General features: G+C 45.7%; 1 protein-coding gene across 2 annotated transcripts in view; it reads right to left on the bottom strand.

The window, feature by feature from the left end:
- The window catches only part of LOC140391556 (mitogen-activated protein kinase kinase kinase 20-like), a 249,041-nt gene that overhangs the window by 195,384 nt on the left and 38,278 nt on the right, over window positions 1-15,379 (bottom strand). For both annotated transcript variants that reach the window (XM_072476180.1, XM_072476191.1), the window contains exons 4-7: window positions 10,789-10,890; window positions 2,877-2,942; window positions 1,819-1,847; window positions 1,590-1,727 (exon numbers count right to left, since the gene is read on the bottom strand). In XM_072476180.1, the coding sequence (XP_072332281.1) occupies window positions 1,590-1,727; window positions 1,819-1,847; window positions 2,877-2,942; window positions 10,789-10,890 (335 nt within the window). The remainder of the gene's footprint in view (window positions 1-1,589; window positions 1,728-1,818; window positions 1,848-2,876; window positions 2,943-10,788; window positions 10,891-15,379) is intronic.

Here is a 15,379-nt window from a genome sequence, read left to right as displayed (position 1 = left end):
AGAGCCTGTCCACCATCAAGGCAGAGGTTGGTTAGGAGTGTAACGGAATACTCTCCACTTGCCTGAATGAGTGCAGTTCCAACACACAAGAAGCTTAATACCATCCAGGACAAAGCAGCCCGCTTGAATGGTATCCCATGCACAAACATTCACTCCCTCCACTCTGACACACAGCAGCAGTGTGTACCACCACTACAGAAACTCACAAAGGCTCCTCAGACATCATCTCTCAAACCAGCAAGAAGGACAAGAGCAGCTGATACAGGGGAACACCACCACCTGGAGGTTCCCCTCTAAGCCACACACCACCCTGACGTGGAAATATATCGCCGATCCTTCATTGTCGCTGGGGCAAAAGCCTGGAACTCCCTCTCTAACAGCACTGTGGGTGTACCTACACCACATGGACTGCAGCGATTCAAGAAGGCGACTCACCTCCACTTCCAAATGATGGGCAATAAACGCTGGTCTAGCTAACAAAGCCCACATCCCGTAAATCTGAATAATAATAAAAAAGCACGAGAAAGACTGCTGAGGAAAGTTAATGATGTTGCTGGGAATTGAAAACTTCAGCGAGTGCACTAAATTCTTTGAATACCTAAAGGGCAGGAGTTTCTGATAAATTAAACTCCTTTTGCAAATTGCCCAAAATTGGCCAAACCAGCTCAAAAGATTGCTGAGTTTTGAGTGAAAATTACATTGAGCAAGTCAAGCTCCTGCAATCTTTTGTGCTAGTTTGAAAAAAATCACTAGAAGCCAGTTCCATACACAGACCTGGCCACACCCATCCTGAATTCATCACCGCTGCAGGTTTGCACTAATTACAGTTGTTTCCGGGCCTTTGAGAGATCTCTTTAAAAATATTCTTTCTTTTAAGGAAGAAGGGCAGTAATAGGCATATTTTAAAATTTTTTAAATATAATTATTTTTTGATTTAATAGGAAACTGCTTGCTGGACACCAACATAACTTTGGAATGGTTCTTCCCAGTTTAAAAAGAAAATCATGTTCAGTTATTGAAAATCAGGTGGTGGCCTGCAAACTGATTAGGAATGCTGATTCTGTACTATTAAAACTGCATCAAGTTATCACTTCTAAATCTAGCAAGAATTTTTTTTCTAATAACTTTTTAAAAATTATATTATAACTGCTGCCAGATTGCACTGGTCATGATATATTTTACATTCAGCAAGACTTTGCAAAATTTTGCTCAATTCGGAGGGTAATATATGCTTGGATCGGCAACTGCACCCAAAGCGAAAATTTGAGGCCAACATGTTTAGTGATTCAGTTTTTCAATCTTTACCCACATTAACTCCTTTTCCAACTGTTCCTGAGTTTCCTCCTAACATTTTTAAATACATCAAAAATGCACAGTGAAGCCTCCAGATATCACTGGTACATGAGAAGTTTTTGTTACAGTAACTGTAGGGATTTTATAAATTATGAACCCAAAAATCATTTTTTCGCTCTCAAAATGTTACTTGTTTCAATAGATAGATATCGCTGATGCGAAGCAATGTGGCACTTTGAAGTGGAAACAGCTTTGACAAGTAAAATATTTACTGAATTGCATATTTTCAGTCTTACCACACCGTAAGAGAATGTGTCACAGGTCTCAGCCACTGGCAGGCTCTGTATAACCTCTGGTGCCATCCATGGGAAGGTCCCCACCAGGCTCATGTGCGTTGTATGGGAGTGAAACCTTGAGGCACCAAAATCACAAATCTAGAGTAAAGCAAACAGCAGCTTTGTAAAGTATTCAGGCTTATAACCGTAGCACTACAAAACAAACTCAGGTGGAACTGTGATAACTCACCTTTAACACTTTGTCTGCAGCAACCACCACTAGATTAAACGGTAAAATAAAATGAAACAGATTAGATATTATTTCAACTAGGACGTTTCTCTCATATTTCCAGAATAGAAACAAAAAGAGGAAATAGTTTTTTGTGAATTAATCTTGTGCTCTTCGAGGTATCAGATCTAGGGGCCGGGGGGGGGCAGAAAAACAAGTTGCAGCGGATAAACCGGAATGAACCTGCATGGCCGCTAGACGCAATGTCCGTCTCTCGTGCTCCACCATTGTATTTAAATAAATAAATAATAATAGAACAAAAACAATCACCTCTCAAACCCCGGACACTCCGTATGTCCCATCCATACCAACAACCTCCACCCAACCCCCAAGGCTCCTCACACCCCCATGCCAACAAGGCTCCTCACACCCCCATGCCCACCCCAATTGTTTGCATACTGCCTATGCAAACTTAGAGCCAACTGATGCCCCCCCACTACCATCCACCACCCTTTGCCCTTACCCCTTCCATGTTGACTCACCTGGCATCTTTGAACAGTTAATTACAGATTTGACACTATCAGGATAGCTTGGACAGCTCTCAGACTTCCTGAATAGCTTTGACACTTTAACACTTCCTGGTTAGCTTTGGCAGCTGGACAGCAACTTAACTTAATATTTCCTTGAAAGTCTGTCATCAATTTAACATTTCCTTGACAGCTGGACAGTTCCTTAACAGCTCCTTCTTACAACTGAGTGAAGTAATTCTTTTTAAAGAATATTCCATGGCAAGGACTGACTTTATCCTTCAGTTTGAATTCAAGAAACATCCAAAAATGCTTTACAAGCTATATTAGAATATTACAATGTTAAACGTTCAATTGTGGGCAATGTGTGCCTCACCTGAAAAATAACACATTTTTGAGCCCCAAAGACACTTTGAAAACATGATTTTTAACATTGCTTTTGCTATTTAAAAGCAGTCCACCCTGCAGGCATTCATTTATAAAGTGTTTTACTAAAGCATTTCTTTGAATAAAAAGTTACAGAAAGGATTTTAAAATGCTTTAATAGCTTACCATTTCGCGATTTGAGATCCCTGTGAATTACTTTTACCGGGGCATCCATATGTAAATAATGCATACCTGTAGGGAAAATATAGCAGACTTTCAGAAGATAACACAACAAAATGGATTAACTAAATTGCCGCAAGTCTGCAAAATACAACGACAAGGGCAAAGAAAGGTAAGGTGGCAGAAACCGTAGTTTTAGAAATTGTAACAGCTTATCGGTAGGCGAAGACCGACTGTGAAAAGCAGCCCACAGAGGAGAGAGAATGAAGTATCGAGGGATGAAAGTAAGTATTGTAATGCTTCTAGGTTCAACTTTTTAACCCTGCTACAACATGAGAGGGAAACTCTACTACATTTAGCCAAAGACCTGACATGGTATTCATATAAATCGATTCAGACGTTCTTTCACTGGGAACACATAATGGGCTACAAAGCGAAGCCGAGCAGTATCTCTGGCAGCAGCGCACCCCTCCCGATGAACTCAATGCATTCTATGCTCAATTCGAGCAGGTAACCAACAATCCGCTGTCGAGTGCCCCAGGAGCCCATAACTCACCCATACCCACCATCACAGCTTCCGAAGTCAGATCGGACTTCCTGAAAGTGAACCCTCGGAAGGCGACGGGCCCGGACGGGATCCCTGGTCGTGCACGCAGAGCCTGCGCAGACCAGCTGGCAGAGGTGTTCGCGGACATCTTTAACCTGTCCCTACTCCACTCAGAGGTCCCCACCTGCTTCAAGAAGACCACCATCATACCGGTGCCAAAGACGAACCAGGTAACGTGCCCCAATGACTACCATCCGGTGGCCCTGACTTCAGTCGTAATGAAGTGCTTCGAGAGATTAATCATGAAGCGCATCACCTCCATACTCCCAGAACACCTTGATCCACTGCAATTCGCATACCTTCGCAACCGGTCCACAGCAGACGCCATTTCCCTGGCCCTACATTCATCCCTAGAGCATCTCGACAACAAGGACTCCTACATCAGACTCCTATTTATTGACTACAGCTCTGCCTTCAACACCATAATCCCAGCCAAGCTCATGTCAAAGCTCCAAAACCTAGGACTTGGCTTCCCACTCTGCAACTGGATCCTCGATTTTCTGACCAACAGACCACAATCAGTAAGAATGAACAACACCTCCTCCACAATAGTCCTAAATACCGGGGCCCTGCAAGGCTGCGTACTTAGCCCCCTACTCTACTCCCTGTACACACACGACTGCGTGGCAAAATTTGGTTCCAACTCCATCTGTAAGTTTGCTGACGATACGACCATAGTGGGCCGGATCTCGAATAACGACGAGTCAGATTACAGGAGGGAGATTGAGAACCTAGTGGTTCTCTCCCTCAATGCCAGCAAAACCAAAGAGCTGGTCATTGACTTCAGGAAACAAAGTACTGTACACACCCCTGTCAGCATCAACGGGGCCGAGGTGGAGATGGTTAGCAATTTCAAATTCCAAGGGGTGCACATCTCCCAAAATCTGTCCTGATCCACCCACATCGACGCTACCACCAAGAAAGCACAACAGCGCCTATACTTCCTCAGGAAACTAAGGAAATTTGGCATGTCCACATTAACCCTTACCAACTTTTACAGATGCACCATAGAAAGCATCCTATCTGGCTGCATCACAGCCTGGTATGGCAACTGCTCGGCCCAGGACTGTAAGAAACTTCAGAGAGTCGTGAACACCGCCCAGTCCATCACACAAACCTGCCTCCCACCCATTGACTCCATCGACACCTCCCGCTGCCTGGGGAAAGCAGGCAGCATAATCAAAGACCCCTCCCACCCGGCTTACTCACTCTTCCAACTTCTTCCATCGGACAGGAGATACAGAAGTCTGACAACACGCACGAACAGACTCAAAAACAGCTTCTTCCCCGCTGTTGCCAGACTCCTAAATGACCTCTTATGGACTGACCTAACACTACACCCTGTATGCTTCATCCGATGCCAGTGCTTATGTAGTTACATTGTATACCTTGTGTTGCCCTATTATGTATTTTCTTTTCTTCCCTTTTCTTCCCATGTATTTAATGATCTGTTGAGCTGCTCGCAGAAAAATACTTTTCACTGTACCTCGGTACACGTGACAATAAACAACTAAGAGCTCAACAACATAGACATAGAATATACAGTGCAGAAGGAGGCCATTCAGCCCATCGAGTCTGCACTGACCCACTTAAGCCCTCACTTCCACCCTATCCCCCTAACCCAATAACCCCTCCTGACCTTTTTTGAACACTAAGGGCAATTTAGCGTGGCCAATCCACCTAATCTGCACATCTTTGGACTGTGGGAGAAAACAAGAGTACCCGGAGGAAACCCACGCAGACACGGGGAGAACATGCAGACTCCGCAGTGATTCAGCAGGGATTCGAACCTGGGGCCCTGTCGCTGTGAAGCCACAATGCTAACCACTATGCTACTGTGCTGCACCCGGTAAAGTAAGAGGGCAGTACAATGAAAGAAAGACAATGGAAGCGAGTGCAGTAGTCAACCATATTGAAAAATGTGCTCACTGGAGGGACTGTGATTTCAGTCAATACTGGTGTTGGTAACTTTAACTGAAGTAGTTTCAGTGCCGCCTGCTTACATTTACCAACAGAACTTCTGAATATCAATCAGAGTAGAAATTCACCAGTTGAGAGTTAATTAGCTGAAATAAGCTAACTTAACTGAGCTTGGCGTCAAATATAATACTTTCCTGGCCAATGATGCACCATGCAATGTATTTACTCGAAGCGTTTAGAAGAGCAGGTCATATCCCTGCTAAAACTAAGTTAGACTGGAAAACCACATTAAAAGACATGACAGTAGGCGAGCACTTTGTAGTCGTTAAAGAATTAAATCATAATTTGCAACTAATATTCATTCTGTTGACGACCAAAAAACCCAAAGTAAAATGTGGTCCATCTGTGACAAAGAGGAGTTGAAGATAGAATTCGATCAAGGAAAGTGGTTTATGATGCAGCCTAAAATAATGGTGAGGCTGATGTTTGAGAGTAGTTTCGAATTCAGCAAAGGGGGGCAACCAGGAAATTGATAAGGAGAGAAAAGAATGGGATTAGACGAGCAAGAGGTAAAGCAGGCGGGAAAGAAGGCAAATGGTATGCTGGCCTTCATTGCGAGAAGATTAGAGTACAGGAACAGGGATATCTTGCTGCAATTATACAGGGCCTTGGTGAGGCCACACCTAGAATATTGTGTGCAGTTTTGGTCTCCTTATAGTGGGTGCCTGGAACTCGCTGCAGGAGGTGGTGGAGGAAGTGACGATAGTGACGTTTAAGGGGCAACTTGACAAATACATGAATAGGATGGGAATAGAGGGATATGGACCCCGGAAGTGTAGAAGATTTTAGTTTAGACGAGCTGCATGGTCGGCGCAGGCTTGGAGGGTCAAAGGGCCTGTTCCTGTGCTGGATTTTTCTTTGTTCTTTGTTATCTGAGGAAGGATGTTCTAGCCACAGAGGGAGTGCAGTGATGGTTTAGCAGGCTGATTCCTGGGATGGCAGGACTGATATACGAGGAGAGATTGAATTCTAACAAGACGGGACAGCGTAGATGCAGGAAGGTGTTCCTGATGGGTGCGTCCAGAACCAGGGGGCACAGTCTGAGGATACGGGGTAGACCATTTAGGACAGAGATGAGGAGAAATGTCTTCATCTAGAGAGTGGTGAGCCTGTGGAATTCGTTACCACAGGAAGTAGTCGAGTCCAAAACTTGCATGCCCGAATACTGGAAGCTACCTCTGGCCCGGCAGAAGGGTAATATCCCCAGATTGGCTCCCCTCCCTGGGGGATTAACCGCACTTTTCCCAAGAATAAACTTAAAGCCCAAAAAGGAGCCAAAGTCGCTCAGCAGTCTCATAATCTTGTCTATAGAGGAGACTGGATCTGGGTTTAGTGATAACACCAAGAGAAGTCAATGCGGCTTTTGAGGCATTCTGCAGTGCTCTGTAAAGGTCGGAGCCTCCGGAGATGGAGTCAGATATGCCGAAGCTTCTGGATAGGTTGTCCTTCCCGAGCGTAGAGGAGGGAGGAGCTGGATGCCCCGTTTGGCTCCGATGAAGTGCTACGGCCGATTAGGTTGATGCAGACAAATAAGGCCCTGGTCCCTGATGGGTATCCTGTTGTATCTTACAAAAGATTCTCTGACCAGCTATACAAGTAATGGTAGCTATATTCAACAATGCTTTAACTCGAGGTTACCTGTCTGATATGTTTATACACACCTCCATCTCCCTTATTTTAAAGAAAGATAAAGACCCCACAGAGTGTGGTTTTTACAGGCCCATATCGCTGCTAAATGTGGATGTCAAGGTACTGGCTTTGTGGTTAGAGCAATGTGTCCCAGATATAGTGGCAGAAGACCAGACAACATTTGTGAAGGGTAGGCAGTTGTCCTCTAATATACGGCAGGTTCTGAATGCTGTCCTCTCGCTTTCTTTGACCTCCGAGCCAGAGGGGATTATATTATTGGATGCAGAGAAAACATTTGATAGAGTGGAGTGGAAGAACCTCATTGATGTACTTGGGAGGTTTGGGTTCAGGCAGAAATTTATCTAATGGGTGCAACTGCTGTACAAGAACCCCATGGCTAGTGTTCGCACCAATGCGACGAGTGGCCATTGTCGCTCCTCCTTTTCGCACTGGTGATAGAAACTCTGCCGATGGCACGGAGGGATTCTGGGGGATGGAGGGGACTTGATTGAGGGGGGTTCGCTTTATGCTGATGACCTATTCCTGTACGTCACAGATCTGGTCTCCACTAAGTGTGTGACTTGGCAAGTTATGCTCAGCCCAGCAATGACAAAATGAAAGATTAAAATCAAATAAGTACGAACAAACAGAAATGTACACAATAATAAAAGAAAAATTATTAAAATAAATGATTTTAGAAAAGTAATGGTCTACTTCTTAGTTCCAATTGGCCATGACCGAGGACCACTTACTACCCTCACATTCAGAAAATGATACATCGTGCACTGCAACAAGAGAAAATTAAACCCTTACAATATGGAGGATTGCAAAACTATGCAAATGTCATCACATATAAGACCACAAATAGGAGTGCTAGGAAATGAGCAGCAACAGTTTATGATTATTTATAACCTGTCTGCCGTGTGTGTACATCCTTTTGTTCCACATGAAGATTTTTTAAAGAACTAGCATAATACAGGAAACCACATCATGAAACCGTCCCATTTCATTGTTGACTCTAAGCTGTTGGCGAAGGGATTAGAGATAATGAAACTACTAAGGAGTTTTGTCTCCTTCTCAGGATGTAAGCTGAATCAGGACAAAAGTCAATACTTTCTGGTGAATCCCCCCAGGGAGGGGAGCTGATCTGGGGAAGTTTCCATTTCACCTGGCTAGGACAGGCTTCCATTATCTGGGAATCTGGATGGCCCACGATGGTGCCTCACTCCACAAACCTAACTTCACCAGTCTGGTGAATGGGGTTGAGGCCCACTCGAAACATTTTGAAAAGGTGAGGGGGTGGCTTAAGGTTCCAGATTCTATATGAGGGTGATGGAGGCGGGCTCGTGTCGAGGTTTGAGTCTGAGGGCCCTGGTAAATGCCCCACTTCCGTTTTCTCCTGCAAAGATGACCTCGAGCCACTCTGACGATTTGGAGTGGTTTAGGCAGCATTTTAAGCCGGGCTACATGTCAATGTTGACCCTTATTTGCAGCAACCATTTCTTTGTGCCATCTGGCTTGGCCTCGTCATTCAGGGCATGTGGGAGGGAGGGGTGGGGGACATATTTATTGAAGGGGGGTTCACCGGTATGGAGGAGTTATTGGAGAAGTTCCAGCTTCTGAGATCTAATGTATTTAGATTTTTGCAGGTTCCCAATTTTTTGCTCAAGGAGATTCCTTCATTTCCCTGGCACCGTCACCCTCGCTCTCAGATAGGGTCCTGTCTCTGGCTGAGTTGGATGAGTGGAGGATTTCAGATATCTATGGCTGGACCGTCAATGGAGCAGGAGTCATTGGAGGAAGAGGAAGTGGGAGGGTGAAAAGGTCCCATTTTTAATGGGGGAGGGTTAGAGTGAGACTCTTCACAGAGTCAACTCCACCTCCTCTTGTGCTAGGCTCGATCCAGTTCAAGGTGGCGCACTTGACCAGGGCATGGATGAGTGATTCCTTCTCAGAGATGGAGGATAGGTGCAATGGTTGGGCTAGGGAACCGGCGAATCATATGCACACGTTTTGATCTTGCCCTAAACATGTAAACTTCTGAGTCTCCCTCTTCAGCACCACATCGGGGATTCTGGGGATTCAGCTGGAGCTGTGCCCATTGGTGGCCATTTTTGGTGTATCAGACTCGCCGGTGCTGCAGACAGGGGTTAAGGCAGACGCCCTCGCCTTCGACTCGTTAATAGCCCGGAGGCGAGTGCTGCTCGGGTGGAGGTCCCCGACACCACCCAGTGCCTCGGCCCGGATGAATGGTCGAATGGAATTTTTGTATCTTGAAGCTTAAGTACACCTTGAGAGAGCTGGTGAAAGGGTTCTGCACGAGGTGGCAGCCTTTCATTTCCTTTTTCAGGGAGTTACTTTGCCAGCAGTTGCTAGGGGGGATATGGTTTTTGTTAAGTTTTGTTTGTTTCTGGGGGTTGGGTTAGTGGGGGAGGGGGTTAGATGTGGATAGGTTTATTTTGAAATTTACTGTATGTTATTGTTTTACCTTTTTATAATGAAAAACCTTTTGGAATAAAAAATATATATTTTTTAAACGGAATGGTTGTCAGTTGTCTTCCTGTATCTCAGCAAATTGGCAATTTCCTGTGTGTAAACCTGAACACACTGTTTGTCTAGGAGACAGCAATACTGCTGAGTCCAATTCAATTCTCACTTAATGTCTGCACGTACATTGGGTGGGATTCTCTGATCCTGAGGCTAAGTGTTGACGCCGTCGTTAACGCCATCGTGTTTTACGACGGCGTCACCAGGCCCCCAGGATCAGCGCTCCTGCGCCCTACAGGGGACCAGCACGGCACTGGAGCGACTCATGCAGCTCCAGCTGCCGATACCGGCGTCAAACAGGCGCCGCGGGTTTGTTCATGTGCGCTACAGCCGGCGCGAATTCGCGCATGCGTGTTACGACCAGTGCAAATTCACGCATGTGCGATATGACCAGCGCGAACTCGTGCATTCACACTAGTTGTCTTCTCCGCGCCGGGTCCGACGCAACATGGCGTAGAGCTACAGGGGCCCGGCACGGAGTAAAATAGGCCTCCACCAGGAGAAGCCAGCCCGCCGGTCAGTAGACCCCGATCGCAGGCCAGGCCATGGTGGAGGGCCCCTCGCCGTCGGATCCCCCCTGCCCCCCCCCACCAAGCCGCCCCCCGCAGGATGAATGCTGAGGTCCCGCCGGTAGGAACACATGTGAACGGCGCCGGCAGGACAATGCCTATCTTGGCGGCCGCTCGGCCCATCACGCACAGAGAATCGCCGGGGGGGGGGGGGGTCCCGGCGTGGCGCAAGTGCCAATAGCACCGATTCTCCGGTGACTGGAGAATCGGTGGACTGGCATCAGAGCGGCGTCACGTGAATCGCGCAACAATGACTAATCTTGATAAGTACTCCATTGATTGTAAAGAATATTTGGTCACCCTCAGGTCACAAACGGGTCAGGGTTAGGCAATTTTCAAAATACACATTCTACTATTTTTAAATATAATTAAAAATCAGAATGAGAACCCATGAACAATGAATATTTATGTGCAACATCAAATTCCAAATAATCTGTATTTGAGGTTTTCTAAAATGGTGCACCCAGGTGGGTTTGCACAGAAAAGCGACATCACCCTTCAGAGAACCTTTACTCCCCGTGTTTCTGAAAACCCCACAAAATGCATGTCTTTAAAAACATTTTTGGCCATTATGAAGATTTATTACCTTTAGCAATATCTGTTGCCCAAGTCATTATTTGATCCATGTCCATTTCCTCACTTTTAGCACTGGACAGATAATCATAGAGTGAGCCTCCAGGAGCATATTCTATAAAGAAGGTAAAGAAAACCCATCAAGCATTACTTTAAAAAAAATCAAAAATACAACTACTATAGCTTTAAAGTACAAAGAATTGAAGACAAATGTTCCTATTGCAGAAAAAGTAATAATTCGCAGACACTAATGGAAAAAAATAGTACCTGTTGTATACATATTTGGTTTACGAGTTATATACTTCATGAAAGTGGCAATGAAAGCAGCAAAATATATTGACAGTTGTAATACTAGCAGCATCTCAAACCCTTTATTGTATTGTTGAATCCCAGACCTGCAGGTCATTCACAATATATCTGGAATTACTTTTTTCCTTTTACAGCTTAAATGACATTACATTTCTGAGATGAAAAATATGTAAATAATATACCGCTGAATTAGCTGTCCTAACAACATTTCTCCCTTCCCTCAGCCTACCTAGCCAAACCTATCTGAAGGTTCTCCACTGCACTAGCCTTGAACCGATAGCTTTCTCCAGTACCTGTCCGTTCATGCTCCCTCCGAGCTCATCTTATCTTATCGATGAGACCCACCTCCTGCTCACTCAACCCTATCACCACTAAACTGCTGACCAGCCAACTTCTCTTCCTGGTTCCCAGGTCAGCTCTCTCTCCTTGAGTACTGGCCCCCTCCGAGATCCCTGCTCATCTTTCACGGAGCTTTATGTTTCAATTCCTCAAATCATCCATGTTACTATATCAAAATGCCTCTTGTCAAAGTCGCAAATAACATCCAAACAACTGTCACAAAAGTCAATTATTCCTGTTCACGTTTCTCCACCTACCTGTTGCCTTCGACAGAGCTAATCACATCATTCTGCTCCACTGTCACTTAACAGAGTGGCACCCGCCTGGTTCCATTCTTACCCAATCGCAGCCAGCGAGTCAACTTTTTAAAAAATGAATTTACATGACGTGAGCGTCGCTGTTAGGCCAGAATTTATTGTCCATCCCCAGTTGCCCCTCTGAATGTGGTGGTGAACTGCATTCTTGAACCGCTAGAGTCCCCGAAGTGTAGGTATACCCGAAGTGCTGTTAGGGAGGGAATTCCAGGATTTTGATCCAGTGACCCTGAAGGAATGGCAATATATTCCCAAGTCAGGATAGTGGGTGGCTTGGAGGGGAAATTCCAAGTGGTGGTGTTCCCAGGTATTTGCTGCTTTTGTCCTTCAAAATGGAAGCGGTTGTGGATTTGGAAGGTGCGGCCTAAGAAACCCTGGTGAGTTTCTGCAGTGCCTCTTGTAGATGGTGCACACGGCTGCCACTGTTCAGCGGTGGTGGAGGGATTGAATATTTGTGGGCAGTATATCAATCAAGTGGGGTAGCGCTTCTTCAGTGTTGTTGGAGCTGCACTCATCCAGGCAAGTGGAGAGTATTCCATTACACTCCTGACTTGTGTCTTGTAGATGGTGGACAGGCTTTGGAGGCCAGAAGATGAGTTACTCACTGCAGGATTCCTAGCCTTTGAACTGCCCTGGTAGCCACAGTATTAATGTGGTTAATCAGTTCAGTTTCTGATCAATGGTAACCCTCAGGATGTTGATTGTGGGGGATTCAGCAATGGTAATGCAATTGAATATCAACAGGCGATGGTTAGATCCATTCTTGTTAGGAGATGGTCATTGCCTGGCATTTGTGTAGCACAAATATTATTTGCCACTTGTCAGTACAAGCCTGGATGTTGTCCAGCTCTTGCTGCATTTGGATATGAACTGCTTCAGTGTCTGAGGAGTTGCAAATGGTGCTGAACTTTGTGCGGTCATCAGCAAACATCCCCACTACTGACTTTATGATGTAAGAAGGTCATTGATGAAGCAGCTGAAGATGGTTGGGCCTAGGACACTATCCTGAGGAACTCCTGCAGTGATGTCCTGGAGCTGAGATGATCGACCTCCAACCACCACAACTATCTTCCTTAGTGAAATGAAATGAAAATCGCTTGTCACGAGTAGGCTTCAATGAAGTTACTGTGAAAAGCCCCTAGTCGCCACATTCTGGCGCCTGTTCGGGGAGGCTGGTACGGGAATTGAACCGTGCTGGCCTGCCTTGGTCTGCTTTAAAAACCAGCGATTTAGCCCGGTGCTAAACAGCCCCTGGTGGGTATGACACCAACCAGTAGCGAGTTTTCCCCCATGATTCCCATTTAATCAATTTGTGCAAGGGCTCCTTGATGCCATACTTGGCCAAACACTGCCTTGATAGCAAGGGCAGTCACTCTCACCTCACCTTTTGGAGTACAGCTCTTTTGTCCAAGCTTGAACTAAGGTTGCAACGAGGTCAGACGTTGAGTGACTGGCAGAACCCAATTTCCGCCAGCATGTTATGCTGAGTAAGTGCTGCCTGACAACACTATTGATGACTCCTGCCATCATTTTGCCTATGATTGAGAGTACACTTGATTGGGCGGTAATTGGCTGGGTTGGATTTGTCGTGCTTTTAGTTTATAGGACATATCTGGGAAATTTTCCAGTGTTGACTCAGGACGCTGAAAGTTCTGGAGCACAAGTCTTCAGTACTATTGCCAGGGCCTTTTTCTTTTGCAGTATCCAGGGCCTTCAGCCATTCCTTGATGTCACGTGGAAGAAACCAAATTGATTGAAGACTGGCATCTGTGATATTGGGGACTTCCGGAGGAGGCAGAGCTGGATTATCCACTTGACACCTCTGGCTGAAGATTGTTGCAAATACTTCAGCCTCATCTTTTGTGCTGGACTCCTCCATCATCGAGGATGGGGATACTTGTGGAGCTTCCACAAGTCAGTTGTTCAATTGTCTACCAGCATTCACGGCTGAATGTAGCTGGACTGTAGAACTTAGATCTGATCCGTTGGTTGTCAGATCGCTTAGCTCCATCTATCATTTGCATGCCAACCAGCATGACATGTTGGAGCTTCACTCGGTTGACACCTCATTTTTCGGTATGCCTGGTGTTGCTCCTGGCATGCACTCCTGCACTCTTCATTGAACCAGGGTTGACCCCCTGACTTGGTGATAATGATAGAGTGGGGAAATGCCGAGCTGTGAGGTTACAGATTGTCGTTGTTGGCAATTCTGCTGTTAATGATGACCCACACGCCTCAGTCTTTGAGTTGCTAAATCTGTTTGGAGTCTATCCAATTTAGCACGGTGGTAGTGCTACACAACATGGTGGAGGGTATTCTTAATGTGAAGATGGGACTTTGTCTCCACAAAGACTGTGTGGTGGTCACTCCTACCGATAATCTCATGGACAGATGCATCTGCAGCAGGCAGGTTGGTGAGGATGAGGTCCAGTATGTTTTTCCCTCTTGTTGGTTCCCTCACCACCTGCTGTAGTTCCAGTCTAGCAGTTACGTCCTTTAGGACCTGGCCAGCTCGGTCTGTGCTGGTACTACCGAGCCATTCTTGGTAATGTGCATTGAAGTCCCCCATCCAGAGCATATGTGCCCTTGCCATCCTCAGTGCTTCCTCAAAGTGGTGTTCAACATGGAGATAATCAGCAGAGTTGCCCATGTTTGATCTGGTGCCATGCGACCTCATGGAGTTCGGAGTCAACATTGAGGACTCCCAGGGCAACTCCCTCCCAAACGTACACCAATGTGCCGCCACCGCCTCTGTTGGGTCTGTCCTCCGGTGGGGGACGACATACCCAGGAATGGCGATAGTGGTGTCTGGGACGTTTTCTGTAAGCTATGATTCCATGAGTATGGCTATGTCTGCCTGTTGCTTGACTAGTCTGTGAGACAGCTCTCGCAATTTTGGCACAAGGCTTCGATATTGGTAAGGAGAACTATGCAGGGACAGGGCTGGGTTTGCCGTCATTATTTCCTGTGTCTAGGTCGATGCTGGGAGGTCCATCCTGATTTATTCCTTTTGTGTTTTCTTTGTAGTCGATGCAAGGCCACTTCAGAGGGCATTTAAGAGTCAACCACATTGGTCAGGAGTCACATGTAGGCCATGTTTTGTTATGTTGCCTTTGTAACATAAACGGCTTCCTTGTGTTGCATTTGTCAAAGGAAGGTTCAGACGTGTAAATAACTTCAACACATTTATTTACACTTTTATAACTTGAGTTCGACACTACTGCTAATTCTATTATAGCTACCCAGACTGACTAACCAGCTGCTGGGTGTAATATTGAATCAACCCTGTGCCTGTCCTCACTGACTGTCTCCACTGGCCAAAAGGGGAGATCATGTGTGTGGTGTCCTTTATATATGGGTTTGTGTAATGCCTCCCTGTGGTCGTGTCACCTCCTTGCGTATCGTGAATGTCCATTGGTCGCCTCCTATCTAACTTATCTATTGGTTGAGTGTGTGTGTGTGATGTTTCTGGTGCTCCCTCTAGTGTCTGGCTAGCTTACATGTATTTACAGTGATGCACATCACCACATCCTCCCTTTTTTATATGTTCATATTTTCTGTACACTTTAAGAAAACTGAACAAAGAACAGGTAGATAAGGTAAGGTATATACAAGTCATGGGAACGGTGATTAAACAATAAG

Source organism: Scyliorhinus torazame, chromosome 2 (genome assembly GCF_047496885.1).
Source record: "Scyliorhinus torazame isolate Kashiwa2021f chromosome 2, sScyTor2.1, whole genome shotgun sequence".
NCBI lineage: Eukaryota > Metazoa > Chordata > Chondrichthyes > Carcharhiniformes > Scyliorhinidae > Scyliorhinus > Scyliorhinus torazame.
This window is presented reverse-complemented; position numbering and strand designations above follow the sequence as displayed.